The sequence below is a fragment of the Equus przewalskii genome, chromosome 5 (genome assembly GCF_037783145.1).
Source record: "Equus przewalskii isolate Varuska chromosome 5, EquPr2, whole genome shotgun sequence".
Taxonomy (NCBI): domain Eukaryota; kingdom Metazoa; phylum Chordata; class Mammalia; order Perissodactyla; family Equidae; genus Equus; species Equus przewalskii.
The window spans coordinates 55,439,703-55,464,281 of NC_091835.1; the positions used below are offsets into that span (position 1 = coordinate 55,439,703).

Genomic DNA, 24,579 nt, shown 5'->3' on the forward strand with positions numbered 1-24,579 from the left:
TTTAGCACTTACTATATTATATTTAATGATCTCTTTATGTGTCTGTCTCCTCCATTAGACAACAAGCAATTCTTTGAGAGCAGGAACCATGTCTTACTCATTTCTTGCCCATGGTTCCTGGCATAAAGTCTGGCATGTAGAGTGAGCTCCACACATATTGGTTGAAATGAATCATTTAGCCAACAAACCACAATGCGATCGCTCTGTCTGGCCTTTTTCTGCATTCTGAACTCCTGGAAGCACCAGGAACATTTTAAATGACAGCATTTAGAACTTCTGAGAATGTAATCTCTTGTTATTTCTCTTCCTTTTCAGGCACCTCTGTCTGGAGCTCTAAAGGACAAAGGGAAGAACCATGTCCATGATCGCAGCTTTCTATGGTGGCAAGTCCATTCTCATTACTGGGGCCACAGGCTTCCTAGGCAAAGTGTTGATAGAGAAGCTGTGTCGCACCAGCCCCGACCTGAAAGTCATTTACATCCTTGTGAGGCCCAAGGCTGGCCACACACTGCAGCAGAGGGTTTCCCAGATCATAAATAGTAAGGTATGCCTTATGGGAAGAGCCTGAGGGCAAGATGATACATGGAATGTTCTCTTATAACCCCAAACAGCAGGGGGTGCGGAGGTCAGGGGGTGGGGATGGGGGCAGCGTATCTGGGCAGATAGAAGATAGGGGACAAAGCAAGATAGCAACCAATTGTTCATGGAAGTCTGTGATGTGTTCCCCTCAGAGGGGAAAGATGCTTGGGCTCTGTCCAGGGCAGGCGAGAAGAAAATCTATGTTCCGGAAATTACCGAGTAAGAATCAAAATGTGGAAATTCCCAGAGTGGATGGTCCAGGCTTGAAATCTATCATAAGTTCATTGGAACTCTTCCCTAATTTTCTTCTAAATTTAAGGTAGTTTCCCCCAAATTTTTGGATGTTCTATCATATATTATATTATATTATGATACACAGAGAGGATGATTACTGAGTAGCCATGCAGTAATACTTTCAGTTGTCTAAACTCTACAAGGTTTAGCTGTTTATATATTTTATCTATGATAATGATATTGTTATTATGCCATTTTATTTCTGTTATCTCTTAAGTTCTTCTAAGGGGAAAACATTGAAAAATGAAACATTATATGTGTGAATGAGCATTTGAATATCAAACCCTCTCACTTCTCCAAGAAAATATATGCATATCCTCTCTTGTTTCAATTTGTAAATTTGAAGCTAGTATAGGCTTTGCTCTCAAACATATCTGGGCTCAAATTCCGACATGAATTTGTTGTCGCTTTACCACTCAAGCTCCAGTTTGCAATGTTTAGAAGAGAAACAACAGCAACTATCTACCAGGACTGCCAGAGGCATCAAATGAAAAAAAAAGTGTGTCTGGTTCATAGTCCCCTTTGCAATGTACAGGGTCACTGAGAGTTGGCAAGAGGAAAATTTAAATAAAGTTTGTTTGTTTGTTTGTTTTTACAAAGTCTCCTTTCTAGTGTGCAGGAATGCTCGCATCTAATGGAGACGTATATCTGATAGCACAACATATTACAGATGCCCAGTAACTCTGACGATCCCATTTATCTTCAGGCACCAGGATGAGATTTTGATACAAACCATCATCAAGACAGTCAGAAGTCTCTCCTATATCTCATGGCCCAACTCAGCAGTGGGACAGATAATAATACTGACTGTTCCTGGATACTTAGTACATGGCAGATACTATTGAAAGGGTTTTTCACACCTTACTTCATTTATTTTTGCCACAACCCTGTGAAGTAAGAACTATTAATGGCCTCATTTTATGAATGGGAAAACTGAGACCTGAAGTGTTAATTTACCAAAGGTCACCCAAATGAGAGAGTCAGACTTTAACCCCCACAGTCTGGCTCCAGTGCCAGCACGCTTGCTCGCATCCTACACTGCCTGCATCGAAACTAATGGTTCTTAAGACTGAGACAAAAAGGCTGATGAGGCAGAAAACCGGAATCTAGAAGAAACTCTCAGATCTCTCTTCAGACAGCTGTGCTCAGTTATATTTCCCTGATGGTCTTTGTTTTCATCACAGAGCAGACAAGCCTCTTTAGCTTTGTAGCCAGCTTATGGATTTCTAGATTAATATGTGGGAGACCATTTGTGGTCAGCACAATCTTTACCTACTCTTCTTTTCGATGCTCTGTACTTGATAACACAGCAACATTACTTTTGTTCTGGAAATCTTTGTAGTACTATATATAACTTATCTATGAAACTGCCTTGCAAATCCCTACTCCTGCTTCCACTATTGGGTTATTTACTGTCAGCTGTTGACTTTTAGAAACAGTGCTCCTCAAAGTGTGGTCTCCTGACCAGCACCATCAACATCAGCTGGGAACTGTTATTATCAGATGATGCTTAAGAGCATGGGCTTCAGAGGCAGACTGGCCTAGGACTGAATCTCAGCAATACCAATTGTTAGCTGTGTGACCGTGGGCAGGATACATACTTTATGGAGCCTTAGTTTCCTTATCTGTAAAATGGGGCAATGATACCTTACTCACCCAGAAATGCCTGTCTGTCTGTCTAGCTCTCTATCTATCCATCCATCTATTCCTCTCTCTTGCTCTCTCTCTCAAGCCTTTCTGGATTCAAATCCAGGTCTGATATCATAAGGTCTGGCTTTACCCACTATCCCCTAGGGCATCAGTTTTTTACTGTTATGATAATTAGAGTTTATTTGTACAGATTTTTTTTCCTCCGTAAATTTTTCCCTAAAAGAATTATGGAAGGAAAGAAATCTGTTGTGTATTATATAGCTGAAAAACTCATCTGTGGTAATCACGTCTACATGGCCATTTTGAGGATGACAAGGACAGATTCTATCACCTGACTATTAAAAATAAGCCTTTGGTTATGCAAATACCTACTTTCCTGGCACTCTATGGAATTTGATACCCGTAAAAAGATTTTTCATGGAAAAGATGATCTACTTTATTTCATTTCTGGGGTCCTGAGACTGAAAAGCTCCCATAACACAAATTGTGTAGGCTAGTACATTTTGCTCATATTCAAAATAAAGACAAACTGAAATTATATTTTTAAATTATGTGAATGGGCTACTTTTGAATGGTAAAAGAAACCTCTAGATTATATTAAATTTTTTGCTTACGGATAAAAAATGGTTAGAATCAAAATAAGACTGTCTCCAAATGTTTCCATTTAGTCTGGTATCGAGAATCATTTAGATGACACATTCCCATCTTTGGATTTTTTTTCATTTGGTTTCTAGGTCTGTGCCGTTCAATATAGTAGCCATTAGTCACATGTAGATATTCAAAATCAAATTAATTTTAGTAACGAAATTTAAAATTCAGTTCCTCAGTCACACTAGCCACATTTCAAGTACTCAATAGTCACATGTGGCTAATGGCTACTTTATTGGACAGAGCAGGTAGAGCACATTTCTAGTATCACAGAGAGTTTTATTAGACAGCGTTGATCCAGATAATTATCTTGCATAAAAGGAACATATTGTGATTCAGATTTCCAAGCTACCCATCATTTTTATTAATTCTACAAACACTTACTAAAGTGCTTACTATGTATCAAGTGTATGCTAAGCACAGAGAACATAGAGACAAAAAACAATACAGCCAAGTCAGTGGTAGAGACAGTCATGTAAACCATGATTGCAATGCAGCATGAGTTCTCCAGGGAGAGGAGAGCAAAGGGCAATCGAAGCAGAAAGAACCACACTTGCAAATGCACAAATGGTGTGGTGTGTTTGGGAAACTCTAGGTGACTTATTTGGTCCCAAACAAGTGATATTAAGGATTCTAAAGATATGCTGAAGCCAGATCTTGAAAGACTACAAATAATTATATCAGTTAGGCTACTTTCAGTTGAAAGAAAACTCAATTGAAACTGGCTTGAAAAACAAAGATGATATATTGGTTATACCATGGAAAAAATCTAGGACTATCCTACACAGTGATGAGTAATTATGACTCCACTAGAGCTCTGGCTGCATTGGTCTGTGACTCTATGAGCTCTGCCATTTTGTTCTAGTCTTATCCCAGTTATGAATAAGATCGTTGTTACAGTTTCAAGTTTCACATACATATATGGTGATCTTTGAGTGAAGAGAAGCTGGCTCTCCCTGAAGCTCTCTCTCAAGATTGGTGAAACCTCTTTTCTCAAAACTCTCAACAAATTTCCCCATACGTCTCATTAGCCTGCATGAAGTTACCTGTCCATTTCTGAACCAACCCCTGTGGCCTGAGGTATGCTGTGTACTGATTTGTTCAGAAACTTCAGATCTAAGCCAATCACTGGCCAGAGAGTAAGCGTGCACCTAGAGCAAGAAGCCTTTCCTGGGATCTAGGATGACAGCATCCATCCTCTCCTGAGGCACAGGGGCTAGTGGAGAAGAAAGAACGTCTGAATATTCCAGATACTTATCAAGAGACAGAAGAATGGGTATTAGGAGGTAAGCATACTGAGAAGACCATGGTTTCAGGAGTCAGATGACCTGAGCTGGTGTCATCTCCCCACTGTCCTCAAGTAGTGTGCCCTTATATGACGGAGCCTCAGTTTCCAAATAGGGATACTAATGGTCATTGTCTTTTGCTCTGTTGTGAGATGTTAACGAGTTAATACAGAAGGGCACTTAGAATAGTGCATGGACCATGATAAGGACTGAGCAAATATTAGCTTTTAATATTATTATTCAAATATGGGATTTTGAGCTTTATTTCTTAGGGGATGGCACTCCATTGAAGGTCTTTTTTGTTTTCTGACAGCTAGATGACTTCCTACCACTTAAATAATAATAGTAAAGCAGTACTTAAGTGACGCTGATGAAAATGGGAAAGATAGTGGTTGGGTCAGCAATAAGTTTATTAGTTGAGTAATTGCAACAGAAGCCATACTATTTGGCCCTTTACAGATGAAGTTTACCAACTTCTGGAACAGAGGATCAGAAAAATGCCTTCTGACACAGAACACCTAAACATGTCAGACAAAATGTGTTTTTATAAAATAATCTTAATGCATACCTGAGCTAGAGAAAAAGCAAGAGCAGAGGTGCCATGAAAAATTAGGCATTGGGAATTCTCAATAATATTGGAGAGGATCTTGAATTAGGGGCGTAATCAATCATAATTTAATTAAGGCTCAAGGAGATCCAAGCAGACATATGGGTTAAAAAGGCAAAGTAGAATTTCTCTATTGGTTTTGTTAGTGTAAAACACAAAATAATCAGTTTTTACTTTGACTAATCCAAAACATACCATCAACTGGTCATCTTCAATGCAGAGACAACTAAACTGGAGCTTGATGGTGATTAAAACCAAAAAAAAAAAAACCCAACCAGAAGCCATTTGCCAAATTTCTGAAGCTTAGGACTCTCCATTTCTAGTCCAGCAGATGTCTTCCGATAGCAATTTTAAAATCTTTTTGCCAAATGTTCAAGATAGCCCTAATTGTATCAAGTCCAGCTTGCAAAGTTAGCTTTCTGTGAGCAATCAGTCTTATCTACCCTCCCCTTTGCTAAGCCTTCCTTCACATAAACTCCTAAATTCAACCTTAGAAAAAAATGTATTTTCCTTTTGTCATTAAAAGTCTGTTCTTGGGGTCTGCCCGGTGGTACAGTGGTTAAGCTTGCACATTCTTCTTCGGCGGCCCGGGGTTTGCTGGTTTGGATCCCAGATATGGACCTATGCACTGCTTGTCAAGCCATGCTGTGGCAGACATCCCACATATAAAGTAGAGAAAGATGGGCACAGATGTTAGCTCAGGGCCAGACTTCCTCAGCAAAAAAAAGAGGAGGATTGGTGGTAGATGTTAGCTCAGGGCTAATCTTCCTCAAAAAAAAAGTCTGTCCTCTTCCTCAAAGAGACTTTGCTGTCATAGTAAAACTGTTGAAGATATAAGTGTTTTAAAGGGTAACAATTACTATAGTATCAAAATACTCAAGAAATTGAAATGTGGAAATTTCTTCTTAGGTTTCTATTTCTGGTTCTGAAGCTAAGGCATTAATTATATTTCCATAAATTTTTTACTTACATGGTCAGATGGAACCACGCAAAATGAACAGAGCCAGGGTTTCTGACTAAAAGGAGAATGATGTAGTCTAATATTTTTGCAACATTTATTTAAAAAATGAAAATATTCCATATGAAGTCTAATTTTCCTCTATTTGGTTAGAATTTGGAGGGTAAAGGTACAAGCTGGTTATTCCAAACATGTGGGTCACCACAACCAACTCTCCAATGTAGGGTTATACTTAAAGGAATACACTCATAAAACTCTGATTTCCTGTTAATTCTGTCTGCTTTTATGCTTTCTTAATTTCAGATTCAGTGAGAGTAAAAAAGTCTTAGGTTTGGCAAATACCACCTCATTTGCTCAAATGTATTGGGTTTGCCAAAACCATTAACACATTTATCATCCAAATTTTTTCCCTTTAACTTTTAAATCTAAGACCTTTTTGTTGTCATTACTCTCATGTGCTACCACTGTGTCCACTACGTTGGGCACAGTGCTTGACAGTTAGTGGGTAATCAACCAATCTGTTGAATGAACAAGTTTAATGCATTCCAGTTTTTCAGTGGTCTTGTCTGGGTCAAGGCCAAGGTTTACTTCTATTGTATGGCCACTCTCACCCTTGGCTTTTACTCAGAGCTTTCCTGTCTGGGTTAGAGTTTCTCTGATGAGCCTCAGATTCTGCAAATAGTTATTAAATACCTCCTATAAATCAAGACCCAGTCTAAATTCTGCCATTTACCTTTATTTTGACATTGACGGAGTGATTTAAATACAGTCATACCTTATTCCTAAGTAGGTCTGCTATCGCTTTTAAGCAATATTTCTCTCCAGTCACACATAGTAATGCATGAATTCTAACCCACCTTAAAAAATACAGTGCTTCTTAAAGGTAGATCAATCATATCAAGTACGTGAAGCCTGGAAGTTTTTCTTTAAAACATGATAAGTAAAAAATGTTGCCGGTTTGTCTTTGATTCCTGCTACGTCTCTAGGAAACATGGTCAAGACAACATCTGTTCTAGCTATCAAAATCCATGCATCTGCTTCTTTCCTTTCCTTTCATGGCTGGGACAGCCGCCACCTCTCACTTCCTGTTTCCGTGCTTTCAGAGGGAGACAATTAAGTAGGAGATGCTTTGGAAAGAAGGATATTGTTAATCCACTGGCCACATAGAATTGGGGCTCAAGAATCAGAGGAGAGGATCAGTTTCCTCACATATGACTAATTTCTTAAGTATTTTCAGAGCACTGAAAGGAACATATCCATGGAAGGAAAGTTGTCTGAATTAATGGCAGATTCTTGAGGACTTTCCCATAAAGATAATTAAAGTGGCACTCTGAGAAACAACCAGAGACACACACAAAAAATGTACAAATACATTCACTGTAGTATTATTTATAGTAGCAAAACTGGAATCTGAATATTCCACAGTAGAAGAATGATTCAATAAAAATGATACATACATGTGTTAGGCGGCTATGCGGGCATTAAAATGCATATTTTATAAAATATTAAATGACATGAGAAAACGCTTGTAATACATTCAGTGCAAAAACAAAAAAAAAGACATAAAATCATAACCTCAAGTAATGACCCTAAATGCTCATGGGATCTTGAATTAATTTTATATTTTGGCACTTCCAAATCTTCAAATTACAATTATATTGAGCATGTTTACTTTTATCGTGAGGAAAAAAGCACCCTCTTTCACAGTGAAAAATACGAAAAATAATCTTTTTCCAAAATTTTCCAAATGCAATTACAATGAATGTGTTTTACTTTTATAGTGGGGGAAAAACACCCACTTTTTAAAACAGTAAATAAATAAGGCAGCAAAGCAGTCATGAATTTCTAATATTATATCATTAGATACAAGTTCAGTTGATTTTTAATTTTGAAACTGTTTATCAAAATCAAATAGTTTGACTTATTTTTTATTAGTAACATGATTTCTAGTATTTGACATTGTTTTTTAAAAATCTCTTAGTGTCTTTCACAAAATCTGAGAAGCTTCTAAGGAAAATAAGCCAGATTTCATGTGTTGAAATGTGAATATGCTCACCAGAGACCCATGCTATACAACTGTGGGCCCCCAGGGGTCCCAAGCTGGCTGCTTAGTCTCTTAGGTATGAAAAATGCACTCATTGAATTATGAACCAACCAGCTTTCTGTTGTAGCAAGAACAATTTTAGATAGAGAAATTGGTATTTCATTTATTTTGCTATCTTGAATATGGCTTTGCTTAACAAAAGACATGACTCTTCCCCACTATAACAGATAATTGCAAATAAATCTCTCAGTTGCGAAGTTCAAAAAAATGTTGAGAGCATTTTGAGGTTCTTTAGTGCCTTAGAGATGTGTTTCTTTGTACAACAATTGTGTCTATTTATATCCATTTAGCATCTGAAATTGGTCACAATCTGCTTTGAATAAGTCTTTAAGAAAACCTTAGGAAGGCAACATCCACACCTGAAAAATAAAACTCCAGGTACTTGAAATTATACTAAGAGTAAAGTAGTTAATTCAGTGATGGTGAGGTCAGAATTTTAAAAATGTTTCATTGAAAGAATACCAAAAATTGTTGGGCTTTTCCTATTCAGTTACCGTAATCAGATAAAGGAAGGGTTACAATGAGACTGTGCTGGGTTTGGAATGCATCACCTGAGAAGAGCAGGCAAGATGCAAGGTTTCTAGGGAGGGACTATCCTGTATGATGTCTCCAGGAAGTGGATTTATAAACAAAGGCAGAGTTTGGCAGATTGCACTGGATATTTCAAGTCAACTCCTCAGGAAAAATGTGAATTACTCAATAAGCCCTAATTTGCCCTGGTGTTAAATTAACTTTGAAATACCCTGGAGAGTTTTGGATAATGAATCATGCAGGGTCACACACTGGGCCCTCAGTTCACAGAATTTATTAGGTTTAAGACAATAGAAGATGATAAGATTTTACAAAATAGTTTATTGAATCCTTTCACAAGACTATCACCATTTGGTAGTCTCTAGATTAGATAAATTAATCCCCAAGAGGAAAAATAGTGCATTCAAACAAATTAACTTCAAACTGAAAAAATTAACTGTGACCCAAATAAGACCTGCAAAGAAAAGGCCAACAATCTGACATTGTGGAGTGTTAACAAGCATCCAACAAAAATCATTAATTTCATTTTATGTAAAAGTTGCTTGTTAATTTTCAAAGATTATTTCATAAGGAAAAAAAGCATTTTCATTCTTGGTCCGGGCTACCCTGTGTAAAAACTTCTTGTTCCCAACTTCCAAAAATGATTTTCTGATTGACGTTAATGATTCTGTTAAATCTCTATAAAAGGAAAAAGCAATTGGAAACAGAAGTTTGTATTTTAAATTCCCAATGCTGGTTTTGTTCCATCACTATTTTTAATTTTTTCTAAGAAATTAATTATCCCACCAAAAGCAAGAGACTTCTATAAACTTGGGACAACTAAAGGGAATGTAAGCTTGCCAGGAAGTTAAATTTCCATGATTAACAAATGCACACTTTTAAAAGAGTGTGACAGGTCTTTAGTTTGACAGTTACTCAATTCAGATTAGTTGAAGCATGTCAAGCCTTTCCCCTATGGGCCATTTCCTTTCTTTTAAGAAAAAAAAAATTAAGGAAATTGATTTAGTCCCAGGGCTATAGTAACCATTCCAGAAACAGAAGCAATTTACTTTCTCAATCTCTTATTTTCTTTTATCATACCATTCACTAGTTAGTTCAATCACTGGCATGATTTCACATGTCCAACTTCTTTCCTTCTTTTAAAACTTCTTCCAATCACAAGTCTTTCTTAGCTTCAAGTTGCCCATACTTATTTTACTTCGAAAGTCAACCAGCCACAGGATTCAAAAGGACTCTAGAATACATTCAGTTTTCATAGGTATCTGGATCACACAGTATAATCAGAAACCTTGGGATGACCCAACAGACACTATTACACACACATGCAAACATAGCTGTCTGATCAGCACCTTTTAAAAATGGAGTCTTGTTGGCAATGCGGAAAGGGAGGGTTCCTAGTATGAAGAACCTGTTAAGTGGCAGGCACTATTCTAGGCATCTGACTTTCATTACCTTATTTAATCTCACAAAACTCTGTGGCATGCTTTATTGCTACCTCACAGATGAAAAATTAGCCCAAGAAAGTTGTCACCTATCCAAGGAAATGCTCAGCAAGTGACAAAGCAGAATTTAAATGCACTTGCCTTATCTCTAAAGCCCGCGGTTTCCCTATTGCGTTGCATTGCCTCCCCCGAGAAATTGCTTCCTCTAAGCCCTGATTATCTTGCACTGCTCTCCAGTTAGTATATCTCTCAATGATGACGACATCATTAGGAAGGTAAAACCATGGCCACTTCTGGATTAGTGTCATCGCTTTCCTCATCCTTTACCATGGATAATGCAAACATGCCGCTCCAGCAGAGTTGCTAGAGAGTAGAAATAATCTTAAGATTGGTCTCCATCTTCCTTGTCATCTAGCTCCTTTCTTGCCCAGGTACTTATTCCCAAAAAACTCTGAAAATGACCTTGGGGAAAGAAAGTATAACAAAATGAGGACCTGAACATTGTGTCACATTTAGCATTTATTATACATTCTTATGCAAAGTGAACTAAACATTTTTAAATGCATAATTGTTTTTAAGAATAGCAGAAAATATGCTGAATCATTAGCTTTCTGAGATCACAGAATGAGACAATCCAGGGATTGGCATTTCAGATAAATATGCAAATGAAAACACTGAGGCCGCAAGAGGTGAATTGCCCTAGCCACACAACTAATAAATGGCAGAACTAGGATTCAGACGCAGTCCTTCCTTGACTCCAAAGAGCCTGAGCTCTTTCCAATACACCGATTGTTCTCACCTTCAGTGTGTATCAGACTCACTGGAGAGCTTGTACAAAGTACAGGTGCCCAAGCTTCGACTCAGAACTGTTGAGTCAGAATCTCCAGAGTTTTCCTGAGTTAGAACATCTGAGGATTTTGTTTTTTGTTTTTTAAACATCTTCCCAGGCAACCCTGCGTTATGCCAACATTTGATAACCACACTACTACACCATACTGCCTTCTGGTCCTATAGAAATAGTCTTCACTCAGGCAATAAAAACTTCTAGGTTAATCTTTTATATCTTATAGGAGGTATTGGTGAACTAGCAAAATCCTAACATTTTGTAAATTTTTGTGATTCTTTACATTGGGTATGATAGTTTTTTGCCTTGATTTATGTTACTTGTTTATGTTGAATTGTTCTCAACTTAGATTATATCCTTTCTCAGTAAGCTGTTCTTGTTAGAGACCTAACTTACAGAATCCGTTAATTTGCTTTTGCTGAGCACTCTAAAATTTCTCTGATGAATGTTATAGGCTCTTCAGGACACCAGATATTCCACAGAGATTGCCCTTTAGTTTAAGGGACTTTACCTTTTTTTTCGCAAAATAAAAATATTAAGCAAATTTTAGTGGGTTATTGGAACTAAATAATATAGTAATATTTGAAGAGACAGACTCAGTAAATTGAATAAAGATCAAAGACTCTCGTGATTATTAAAGACACAATTACCTTCAATGGTCCCCAGTTAGTGACCAAACCTCCTGTGGATACCTCCAAAGTGAGGTCATGTGGATAACAAGTTGATTGCAGAATTCCAAGTTCAAGAACTCTACGTTGTTTCAAAAGCATAATATAAATGTCATACCCACATCTCTCGCACAGTTCCTGCTTCTAATAAAAATGAGGTCTTGACATCTGGCTGCAGAAGTCATACCCAAGGAGTTTGTAGACTCCAAAAAATTTCTCTTTCTGGTTTTCTCATTCTGCTGAATTTTCTTACTCAGGATTTGCAAAGTATCTCTCTGGCCTTCTGGGCTATAAGTAACTATTGCCATAAATAGAGTCGTCTCTCATGTTTAAAGACAAATTAAGAGAGAGAAATATTTGCCAATGTAATGTCAAATCAGTGGAACGCGCCTAAACTTTCCAAGAGAAATGTACAGCTTTGTTGTTAGTTTGAAATGCTTAGATCACCTCCCAGCTGTTATCTTTCAGTGACCACAGAAATGTGTCATGCTCCAGTCAAGAATACCGCTTCATAAAATGGAAAAGCAGCAGTCCCTCGGCTTGAGTTTTCAGTTGCAGTTTTGGTTGCAGTTATTCAATTCTACCTTCTCAGTCCTATGCCATTAAATAAAGAGTATATGAGAAGGAATATGATGAACGCTTAGAATCTAAAACAATTACATGAAGTTCTTTACTGGTGGACCTTCAGTGAAATTTCTGAAATTATATTTTTCTTCACTCATTTGTATTCCATCTATTTTTTCTTACCTTTAATTAATGTCTCATATTAGCAAAAGAAACTTTCAGAAGAGCTGATGTCTGTTGAGACTATTTGCATCATTTCATCTGTCCTTCAGTCTTGTTGTTATTATGAAATAGAAGAGTCTGCTCTTAGGCTTTCCAGCTCCCACTCATAGTTAATACTGAGAACCCAAGGGAACACTTTGTGTCTTATTTTGGTAGTAGATATCTGCTGTCTTTCATCCCACAAATGCAAAAGAACTGGTAACCAAACAATTTGGGGAATCAAGCTCCCATTTACAGTTCTGTTACTATTCTTACAGTAATTAATTTCAATTCAACAAGCAAAATTTAAATCTGTTCAATGAACTGGGTCCTGTCGAGCACAAAGATAAACAAGAATCAAGAAGAAATTTAAGCTCTGATTTTAAAACTGGAGAATTTCCAGAGTCAGTGTTTCTTCAAGTATGGTACATAGACCAACAGACCTATCTGTGGGCTGGTTAAGAAATACCGCTTCCTGGGTTACATACCAAACCTACCAAGTCAAAATCTCTAAATGTGGAGTAAGGAAATCATTTTTAACTGATTTCCAGATATTTCCTATGCCTACACAGTTGGAAAACCACTCATGGTCTGTAACTGCCCTGGGCAGTTGTAAAGGGAAATGAGTTGTATACAGCTGTTTATCAGCAATTATTCGTATTAACACTCTAACTGGAGAAGTTCTCATTTGGGGATCAGTTAAAATCAACTAGGGAACTTGATGTGAAATGCAAACCCCTGGGTATGCCTCAGTAATTTCTTATTTAGTAGGAATGGGATGGGCTCCAGGAATATACATTTTTAATATACACACTAGAGATTCCAATGCAGTTTGCTTGGAGGACAACACTTTAAAAAGCACTGGCCAGTTGCATGTCAGTTGGCTGCAGTCTCTAGCATTCTATAAATAGAATGAATGTGAAAAATTCATAGAATGGAATAGAAAAGATGTAGCAACATTTAAAGAATGTTATTTTGTTAGAAGCTATAGCAGTATGGTGAGACTCCAGACATGGAAAGTCATATAATTAGGAATGGGTAATACAGTAAAACAGGACTCTTATTTAGCACTGTAGTTTGAATTGATGCAGCCTATTCATTGAGTTTATTTTGGCTGACCGTAATCAATACCATGTGGATCAGAAAACTCAGAATTTTTTAAATTGCCCTATGTTCATTCAGATGCACTCTCTCATTTGAAAATATAAATCAATAAGTAGAATATAGATTGGGACATTACTTCTTAAATAGTAATTTTCTCCTAAAATAGTAAGGCTCTAAATTGGTATCTTGGTGCTATTCAACATTGCTCAGGTTGTCTGAATGTACAATATGATATAACAGTATTCTCTGCCTCTTAAAGTCATAAAAACCAGAAGCAAAAGAAAATCTGTGTATGGCAGCTTACATCATATGTGAAGAGACCCACCGCTAGGAGGGTGGACATTGAAGTCATCCTCCACTTCTTGCTCTCAAGTAGCCAGAAATTATCACAGGCCAAAGTCAAAGAATTCTAAATAAATTTCCTGAGAGTAGAATCTATCATGCAGACTCAAAAAGAAGCCTTCTATAAATTCAATTATTAAAAAAGAGGGAAATTGTGCAAATTTTAGATAACCATATCCCAAAATATCCAACATGTGTTTTTTGTGCAATTAACATGAACTACAAGAGGGAAAACACTTGACTGTGAAAGCACGTATTTTTCATGCTATGACCCATCAAGATTAGAAGAGCTGTTGAATATCTTTCCAGAAGAGCCAGAATGACCTTTGTTGAGTGTCCCTCAGACACTTTATCAACCTTATCAATCCCAGATCTCAAAAAAGTATTGAGGATTGGGGCCAGACCGCTGGCACAGCGGTTAAGTGTGCACATTCCGCCCGGGGTTCGCCGGTTCAGATCCCAGGTGGGGACATGGTACCGCTTGACAAGCCATGCTGTGGTAGGCGTCCCACATATAAAGTAGAGGAAGATGGGCACGGATGTTAACTCAGGGCCAGTCTTCCCCAGCCAAAAGAGGATTGGCAGCAGTTAGCTCAGGGCTAATCTTCCTCAAAAAAAAAGTGTTGAGGATTGACTTAACTTCCAAATTATTTCAGAATTATAGTAATACCCCACTGACCCTAGAGTGCAGAAAAATGGTACCTCAGAAACAGAAGTATATTAACTTCCCAGGAAAATATGTGGATTTGATTGTCTTCCATAGTCATCTTCACTAAATTCCTAGGATGGCCTCTGAACATGGTCTTGCCTGTTACAAATGAGACATGATTTCTCTGACTATCTGAGATCAACTTACTGCCCAATGAAAAGGCCTGGGGTAACTCTCTAATGGAGAGAAGAAGCCTGCTATTAAGGATCAAGGAAACAATGAAAATATTCTTTTGGGCTTAAAGGGGAGAAGAGAGCTGTCTCTGCCACTGTATGATGATTAAAACCGCAGAGGAATTTTCTCTGCTCTTAACCTTTCTAAACATTTAGCCTTACTTTCCTTTTCCTTACTGTTAACATACCACACCAATACTATAGCAAAATTCCATTTTATCAAAATAGGTTGGAACCAAGATCATTTTATTAAAATCGTATTTTCTGATAAAATGGAAAATACCAATAATCTATAAGAACTTCTGTGTAGAAGGAAAAGTAGAGACTCTGATCCATCTGCATAATGGTAATAAAAGCTAAAACTGCCACTGCTCCTTCCTTTTTTCCTTTATAAATTAGAATATTAAAAATCAATTAAAACCCCATAAAAAGTACATGAGCGCATGTAGTTCTCTTACTACACAGTGACTGCCATTTATATTGGAATGAGATTATATAAAATTTTTATTTGTTTTACTTATTATAAATTTGCTTAATTTGTTATTTTCCAATTGTATTTGTGCTGCTGAGCTGTCTTGTTAATCTGGGACAGTTAAACAAGTTGTTTTGATATTGTGTTTACGAGACCTCCTTGTAAAGGCTGGCAATTTTGCACTGAAAACAATATTTCCCAGCCCGAAATGGAAACAAGCACCATGTATAGACACGAGGCTGCCTTATAAGGGACAAGCGGATGGGGCAGGATGTGAATGACTTACTGTCACTCCTCCATCCCGCAGGAAAAGTTCAAAATACACTCCTTCCTGGTTATTGGAACTGACCTTTTCAAATGTTTATCAGATTAAAAGGAGCAGGAGTTATACTAAGCTGACTTTGAATTGCATGAAATAAAGCAAATGGCTCTTGAGTAGATGCCTTCTTTGAGTGATATTCTTACAACCCAAATCAGTTTTTGAGGATTATAATGAAACAAGTCAGTAAAAACAAGAACAATGTGATGGTGATAATGGTCTTTGTATATTAGACCATTAAATCATTTGTATATTGATTTATACTTATATTTTAGCTGTTTGAAAAAGTCAGAGAAGTTTGTCCAAACGTGCATGAGAAGATCAGAGCTATTTCTGCAGATCTCAACCAGAACGACTTTGCCATCAGCAAGGAGGACATGCAGGAGCTTCTCTCCTGTACCAACATTATCTTCCACTGTGCCGCCACCGTACGCTTTGATGACCATCTGAGGTACAATCCCATTTCCCTCTCGTGGCTTGTGTGTATATGTGTGTGTGCACCCGTGTGTGTGTAAGTTTCTTTATGGCATCTGTTAAAAAAAAAAGATATATTCTCAATGAAAACAAAATACAAAAGAGTAAAACATCTTCAAAATCTTACCATCCAGAGATAACCATTTAATGCCGTGGAGAACGTCCATGCCAACATTTCTTTATGCATGCATAATGAAATAGATTCATGTTCGATTTTACAGAAAAATGGCATCGTATCGAGAATGAGTTTTTCAACCTGCTCAATTACCTTTTTGGATATCTTTCATTGTCAATAAATACTCTATTATAATTTGTATGGACTGCATGACATTCCGTTGTGCATGTATATAATATACTCAACCAGTTCCGTATTGAAGGACATTTTTTTGATTGTTCTAATTTTTCCCTATTATAAACAACTCTGCAATGAACATCTCTGTGCATACTTTTTTTTTTTGTATACCTTTGGGTGCTTTCCCTGTTGGGTAAATTCCCAGAAGTAGAATTGTTAGATATATACCAGAAGTGCCCATGTTATGAACAATTGACATTTTCGCATGTAATCCTAACTTGCTTTCCCAAAAGGCGGTGTCAATTTATACCATCCCTTTGCACATGAATGCTCATTTCTGACACCCGCAATACTATGTAACACTTCTTCAATTCTTTTTGACATTGCCAATAAGATAATGGAAATGGCATTGCATGTTTTGATTTTTATTTCTCTGATAATCAGAGAGGTTGAAGACGCTTAAATGCTAATTGGCATTTTATTCTTTTGTGAAATGCCTGTTGATGCTCCTTGTCTATTTTTCTCTTGAAACATTTCTTTCTCATCAATTTTAAAACTTCTTGGAAGATTTACCTTATTAACTCTTTGTCTTTCATAAGGTTCAAAATATTTTAACAATTTATCATTTGTCCTCAACTCTGTTTTAATTTTTTATGTGGTCATTTATAATTTCTTCTAGTATTTTTATTTATTTTATTGTGTATTTATTCTTCTAGTATTTTATTATTTTGTTAAGTCTCTGACCCATTTAAAATTTATTTAGCTATAAAGAGAAATAGTCAGGAAAATTCTACAGAAAAAAGAGTAACATAAGTGTTAATGTAGAGTAACTTTTAAAAAAATTTCTAACAGATGGTTACTTCTTAAACAACGTTTATTAAATGATTTATTTTCGCTCTTTATTTGAAAGGAAACTCATAATATATTAAATTCCCATTTTTGAACTCTTTATTTTGTTCCATTAATTAGGCTTTCTCCTCTAGTACCACAGTATTTTAATTACTGTAATTTTTATTTTATTAGGCAAGAATACACACATCCTTCTCTTTTTATAGAATTTTCCTGGCTATTCTCACTTAGTTATACCTCTTGATTAAACTTAGAATAATTTGCCAAGTTTTTAAACATTTTGGGAGTTTTGGATTACCTTGAATATGTAGATTCTTTTAGAAAAACATATTTAAAACATTGGTTCTTCCTGTCCAAGAACAACATCTGTCTATTTATTCAATTTTTCTGTTATGACCCTTAATAAAGTTTTATCATGTTCTTTATATAGAGCCTATTCATTTATAATTGATTTGATATATTTAAAAAATTTTTTTAATGTGTGCCTTTCTTCCATTGCATTCTCTAAGTTTTGTTTGTATGTAGGAAAGCCGGTGATTTTTTTACGTGACTTTTATAAATGGGCACCTTACTGAATTATCTTCTTGTCCATTCCAGATTTTTTTCAGCTGCTTCTGTTTGTTTTCCAGATATACAGTTACGTCATCTGATAGTGATTTTTGTAACTGCCTTTGATCTGACAGTTATTTTATTTTCCTCTCTAATTACGAGGATGGCACTTCAGAGCAACGCTAAGTGGTAGTAGTGGCAGGCATCCTTCTTGTCCCTAACTTTAAAAGCAGTGCTCACCTTTTCACCATTAAGCGTAATTGTTGCTGTTAGTGCTGAGGAGTCCACTGTGACTCCTAGCGACCCTGTGGACAGTGGAGGGGAACCCAGCCCCATCTTGCTGCTCCATCCTCTCGCCTTCCAGTGCTGTGTCAGGCAGTGCTCCACTGCTATTCATAGGGTTTTCATGGCCAAGCTTTTTCGAAGTGGGTGGCCAGGTCCTTCTTCCTAGTCTGTCTCAGTTTGGAAGCTCTGCTGAAACCTGTCCACCATGGGTGACCCTGCTAGTATTTGAAATACTGGTGGCATAGCTATCAGCATCACAGCCACACACAGCTGCCACGGTATGACAACCAACAGACAGGAGGTGTGGGTCCCTGATGAGAAAAAAACCTGGGATGCTGCAGTAAGAGCACTGAATCTTAACCACTAGATCATCAGGGCTGGCTATGAAGCATGATACAGACTAGAACATTGAAATATATATATTTTTAATCATTTTATTCTTCTTTTAATGATTTTTTAGAAATTAAATTGGAAATGGATATTGAATGTCGTTTTAAAACTTTTCAACAGATATAGAGATATATAGTTTTTCTCTTTTTGAATTAAATTAGATTAATAGGTTTCCTGATATTATATATACCATGTATTTCTGGAATGAACTATTGCATTGTCATCACATAGTGTTTATATGGCTTTGTATTCTATTAGCTAAAATTTAAGATTTTGATGTCAATTTTCATGCCTGACCTGGACGTTTGCAATAGAAGCTTATATTTCTTGTTCTATATACGCTGTTGCTCTCCTCCAGTTTATTTAAATTTTCCAACTTCTTGAATTAGATGCTTAATTTATGTATTTTTATTCTTTTAATGACGGCTTAATCCTCTTTACAAATTCAGAGGATTGTGATTTTTTTTCCTTCCAGTTGTTTTCACAACCGACCTGTAATGAACAAATGCTTCAGTAAATAAGATTTATGTGCACAGAATACATCAGCAACATACAACACATTCCAAGTATCACATAACTGTGTAGTCACCACTCATACTTTTCTTCCTCGTCCTTTATGTGGCCACAAAAATCAGATGGCTATACCAGTTGCTGGAGTAGGTGCAATCACAGCAAGGCAGGATGCTGAGTTGCCTCATTGTAACTCCTTCTGCTTCATCTTCTCTAGACATGCCGTGCAACTGAACGTCACTGCCACCCAGCAGCTCTTGTTTATGGCCAGTCAGATGCCAAAGCTCGAAGCCTTCATACATATCTCTACTGCCTTTTCGAATTGTAACCTGAAGCACATTGATGAAGTCATCTATCCGTGCTCTGTGGAACCAAAAAAAATCATCGACTCCATGGAGTAAGTTGGGTCAAAGGAGTGGGTCAAGGGTGCGCAGATTGTTGTTCTCTTTGATTCTTTGTAGCCATTCATTAATGCGGTAACAAGGTGGGACCCCTTGAAACAAAATGCTTTGTAAAGGTACTAGCTTTAGCTACCTTGTCCCTGCTGTTCCTTCCATCCCAGGGTGGGGAATACAGTGCTTGGTAATGGGGTAGCACAGGGATAGAAAAGTCCCACAGAAATGTTTTGTTAAACAGTTAAGGACTGCCTGAGGTACCTGGGAATACTTTACATAGAGGTAGTTTCTCACTTCTTTTTTTTTTTAAAGATTGGCACCTGCACTAAGATCTGTTGCCAATCTTTCTTCTTTTTTTCTTCTTCTTCTTCTCCCCAAAGCCCCCTGGTACATAGTTGTATATTCTAGTTGTGAGTGCCCCTGATTGTGCTATGTGGGACGCCGCCTCAACATGGCCTGATGAGCGGTGCCATGTCCACATCCAGGATCCGAACCAGCGAAACCCTGGGCTGCTGATGGGGAACGCGAGAACTTAACCACTCGGCCACAGGCCGGCCCCAGTTTCTCACTTCTTAATGAACTGAGCATTGTCACTAGATAAAGGAAGTTCAGAAGAAAGGTTTTGACAAGGTTTGACTTCAGCTTCTGCAATGTATTAGCGGTTTGACCTTGAGCAATTTCCTTGGCCTCTCCGAGCTTCAGTCCCTTCATTTGTAAAATGGGGTTCATAATAGTGTCCATCTTATAGTTGCCATGATGAATTGAGTTATGTAAAGCAATTATTGCAGTGTTAGGGAGGGTTTAATAGTAGTTAATCAAAAGATTAGTAAAGAAGAACTAACAGAAAAGAGGAATTTCTCCCACGTCTGGCAGAAGGAATCAGTCTCTGGACGTATTTGGCCAAGATACACTTTCCTGACTGTTCTATTGTGCAGGAGAAATAGTGTCTAGCATTTTTCTCTTCTTGCCAACTCACAGGAACCACTTTCTTGTTAGGACATGGCCCCAGTCTTGGAATAAGTATGCTTCTCTTTTGTGCTTTGTTCTTCTGCTCCATTTACCAAGTTTATGTTGTTGTTTTTTTTAACTCTGTGTAGAAAGTATTACAGCAGGGAAAATAGAATATTTCACAGTGAATTTGTCAGATTTTCATTTCATATGATACTGTATTTCTATTTAAAATATACTCTTTAAAATGAAACCTTAGCTAAATCGGGAGCTCATTCCCTTCAGGGCAAACATTTTTATCTCGTACAGCTCTGAGAATAGATACTTTTATGTGTCATTTAAAAATATCCAGGACAAAGACAAGTGAAAGTCATCTAAAGGACCTGGAGGTTACTTAAAGTTGCTAATAAACAATGATTTGCTTAATCAGTGCAAAGGAACCTTTCAGAGTCCAGAATTTGTCAGGATAGCTGGAGAAAAGACACTCTGATGCCCAGAGTGAGTGTGGGAAAGTCGACATTGAAAGCCTTGGAGCGTTTCCGGGATGGAATTGATTTGTTTGTCAGCTGCCCTGATACAATGTTGTCTCTTGGTAAACGTGGTGCCTACATATTAGCTACTCCCAGGAGAGGGGTGACCCCTTTTGATTCCAGACCCCACCGCTGAGATTCCAGAGACTTCCCTTGCTGTTGACCTCTCTAACACCTGACAGATTAGAGCACAGTTTGAGGCAGCAAGGGAGTCTCTGAGAGATCACCAGAGAAAAGAGGTAGGAAATGAAGATTCAGTTCAGCCACAGTGAGAGGCCTCTCTGGGGACTCCACTTCCTCCCCCTAAACCGTGTCCAGCCACTTAAAACCCCGAGATTTCACAGAAGAATAAACTCACCTCCCAGAGGAGGAGTTGATTTATCCTCAGGTATTCAGCACTTCCCAAAGTTCTCCACTCTGTGTCAACTGGCGAAGGCACGTAATTGCTCCATGATTTGTGATCAAACTGGAATTGACATTTGCACAAAGCTTATGTCTGTCTGTCATTTCCTGCTCTCCAGGGAGAACAATTTAAAAAATATATATGTAGCCAAGCAGAACTAGGAATGAAATCATATTTTGTCTCAGGATACACTTTGAATGCCATTAGAGAACTAAGGTGTTTTTTAAAACAGAGAAAAAGTTGTAACCACAATTTATTAGTTCAAATGTTATATTCAGGGCCGCCTGCCCAGCCTCACCTCTCTCAGCCCTGCTCACATTGGTGCTACAGTCATGCTGAAGTACCTACTCCCCTCTCTCATACCTCTCTGCCTTTGCTTATGATGTTTCGCTTTGAGACTACTTCCAGCTCTGCTTCCCCAGGTTAATTCCTATTGAGAGGTTAAAGCTTTCTCCTGGAAGCCCTCAGGCTTAGGGGGCCTTCCCCAGTGCTCCCATAGCACCCTGTGCTCATCTTTATCATTGCTCTTAACACGAGTCACTCTAACTACCTGATTGTTTCTCTATATCCCCCATTAGAAAATAAGCTTCTCAAAGAAGAGAATGTCTCTTGCTCCTCTTTGCTCTCCAGGCCAGCACGTAGTAGGCACTCAAATATTTGCTGAATGAATGAAAAGTTTTTGATGGAACTAGATGATCATTGTTTATACTATTCAGGCTGGAATTCTTGTTGTTGTTTGTTTAGACAAAAGCAAGAATAGATGATAGAACTCCATCACAAACTGATATTTGGAGATGTGAAGTTATAAGCATAAAATATCTATGTGCCCACATCTTACTCCTGTTTCTGATTGCCCATTTTTTCTTCTTAAACTTCGAATGAAACCTATGTGCTGATGTGACAACTAAAGCACAAGCAACAAAATAAGAGGTAAACAAATGGGACTGTATCACACTGAAAAGCTTCTGCACAGCAAAAGAAACCATCAACGAAGTGAAAAGACAACCTATGGAAAGGGAAAAAATATTTGCAAATCATATATCTGGTAAAAGGTTAATATCCAAAATATATAAAGAACTCATACAACTCAATAGCAAAAAACCAACCCGATTGAAAAATGACCAAAGGACCTGAGTAGACATTTCTCCAAAGAAAATATACAAAGGCCAACAGGTTCATAAAAAGATACTCAACATCACTAGTCATTAGAGAAATGTAAATTAAAAACACAATGAGATATCACCTCACTCCTGTTAGAATGGCCATCATCAAAAAGACAAGAGATAACAAATGCTGGTACTGATGTGGAGAAAAGAGACCCTTGTGTACTATTGGTGGGATTATAAATTGGTACAACCACTATGGAAAACAGTATGGAAGATCCTCAAAAAATTAAAAAATAGAATACCATATGATCCAGTAATCCCACTTCTGGGAATATATCCAAAGGAAATGAAAACACTAACTCAAAAAGATATCTACACCCCCTGTTCATAACAGCATTATATACAATAGCCAAGATATGAAAACAACCTAAGTGACCATTGACAGATGAATGGATAAAGAAGTGGTGGGATATATATATACAATGGGGTATTATTCAACCATAAAAACAAGGCAATCCTACCATATGCAACAACATGGATAAACCCTGAAGGCATTATGCTGAGTGAAATAAGTCAGAGAGAAAAAGACAAATGCTGTAGGATCTCACTTAAATGTAGAATCTAAAAAACAAGCAAACAAAAACAAACTTTTAGAAAAAGGAGATCAGATTTGTGGTTACCAGAGGCAGAGAGTAGGGGAAGGGGGAGTTGGAGGAAGGTGGTCAGAAGATACAAACTGCTAGTTATAAGATAACTAAGTACTAGGGATGTAATGTACACCATGATGACTGCAGTTAACGCTGCTGCGTGGTATATAGGAAAGTTGTTAAGAGAGTAGATCCTAGGAGTTCTCGTTACAAGTAGAATTTTTTCTTCCTTTTTTTCTTTTTAGTATATCTATATGAGAAGATGGATGTTAGCTGAACCTGTTGTGGTAATCATTTCACAATATATTTACATATCAAACCATCATGCTGTATGCCTTAAACTTATACAGTGATGTATGTCAATCATTTCTCGATAAATCTGGGGAAAAAAATCTATGTATTAAGTTTAGAATAATTCATTGAATGAAGCCCAGCAACCCTTTACCAACCACACGATTGTTCATGACTGTTTCAACAACTCCAGTAACAGATGGAATTTTATGGTTTTATAATAACAAGTAGCATTAAAGTTATTCTGAGTAAATATTAATTCACCTAAATCCAAGTTTAGTTGCTTGGTTTAGCAAGATAGTTTTTCTCTGATTTCTTTTCTATTTGGTCATTGGCCTTTGATTAAAATAAAATTACTTTCCAAGATTTTTCTATTTTCAAAGTTTTTATTTCCCTTGAAAATTTTTATTAACAGTAAACCCATGGGGCCTACCAGTTGTCATTGTTCTTAGTGTTCCAGTGGTCCTCATTTTTAAAAAAGGAACCAGGAATTAGAGAACAAGATGATTTTGAAGCTGTGCTCTGGGTTTGTGATCTCAAGAAAATCACACATGTAGATGTGTTGTTAACTAGGTAAGGGGAATCCTTTCAGAATGTATACATATACCAAATTATCACTATCTGTACTTTGAATATCTTACAATTGTATTTGTCAATTATACCTCAGTAAAGCTAAAAATAAAATAAAATAATAATAATAAAGAAAAGAAAGCCACCCATGAAAAAGTAAAATGATCCTTTTTTCCCCCAGAAAATCAGTTTAACGAGAATTCCAGTTTGAGGAAATAAAAGAGGATTTTCAGTTTTTTCCCAGAATTTTCCCAGTGGCGTTGGCCCCAGTGGCACTGCTCAGTGTTGTTAATAAAGGGAGCAGGTCTGTGAACCTAAAGCTCAGCCCCTATCCGTGTCCCGCCCTCTTCAGCTCACCCCATTTTCAGACTATCTCATGGCCCAAGCCTGCCAGGCCTCAGCTCCCTTCTTTCAGCCAATATCTGAAAACCTCCAGAATTACATTGGTCCTGAACCATTCCCTAAAGATGAAATTTGATTGCGTTCGTACAAAAATTTTAGCAAGGTAGCATAAACACAGTTTAATAACTTAGTTAATGCTTTTCATTACTATGACAAGCATGGCCATTAAACAGTGTTAAACAACCAATTTTTTTAGCTCTTATACCTGCAGTTGTCTTCTGCCATTTGTCCCAACTACCACAGACATTTTATCATGTAATTGTGTCACCATTCTTACTCATCTCTGCTTTTATATTTAGCTTGTACATTCGTTGTTACGTGCTGTCAAGTTGGCTTCAACTCCTAGTGACCCTTTCAATGAGTGTTCACAATGGCCTGTCCTCAACAGCCCCACGCAGCTTCTGCAGACTCATGCCTGTGATTTCCTTTATGAAGTCATTCCA

At 37.3% G+C, this 24,579-nt stretch overlaps 1 protein-coding gene and 1 long non-coding RNA gene across 9 annotated transcripts in view; one reads left to right on the plus strand and one right to left on the minus strand.

The window, feature by feature from the left end:
• FAR2 (fatty acyl-CoA reductase 2) overlaps positions 1-24,579 on the plus strand; it is a 143,789-nt gene that overhangs the window by 93,312 nt on the left and 25,898 nt on the right. For all 8 annotated transcript variants that reach the window (XR_011540342.1, XR_011540343.1, XM_070620949.1 and 5 more), the window contains exons 2-4: positions 316-544; positions 15,771-15,946; positions 19,062-19,241. Coding sequence is in view for 6 of the 8 variants with exons in the window: in XM_070620949.1 (XP_070477050.1) it covers positions 356-544; positions 15,771-15,946; positions 19,062-19,241 (545 nt within the window). In the remaining 2 variants the exon portion in view is untranslated. The remainder of the gene's footprint in view (positions 1-315; positions 545-15,770; positions 15,947-19,061; positions 19,242-24,579) is intronic.
• Positions 15,703-24,495, minus strand: LOC139083538 (uncharacterized). Its single transcript, XR_011540345.1, has 3 exons — positions 24,342-24,495; positions 21,076-21,183; positions 15,703-16,025 (listed from the first exon to the last, which is right to left on the minus strand). It is a non-coding gene; the product is annotated as an uncharacterized lncRNA (long non-coding RNA).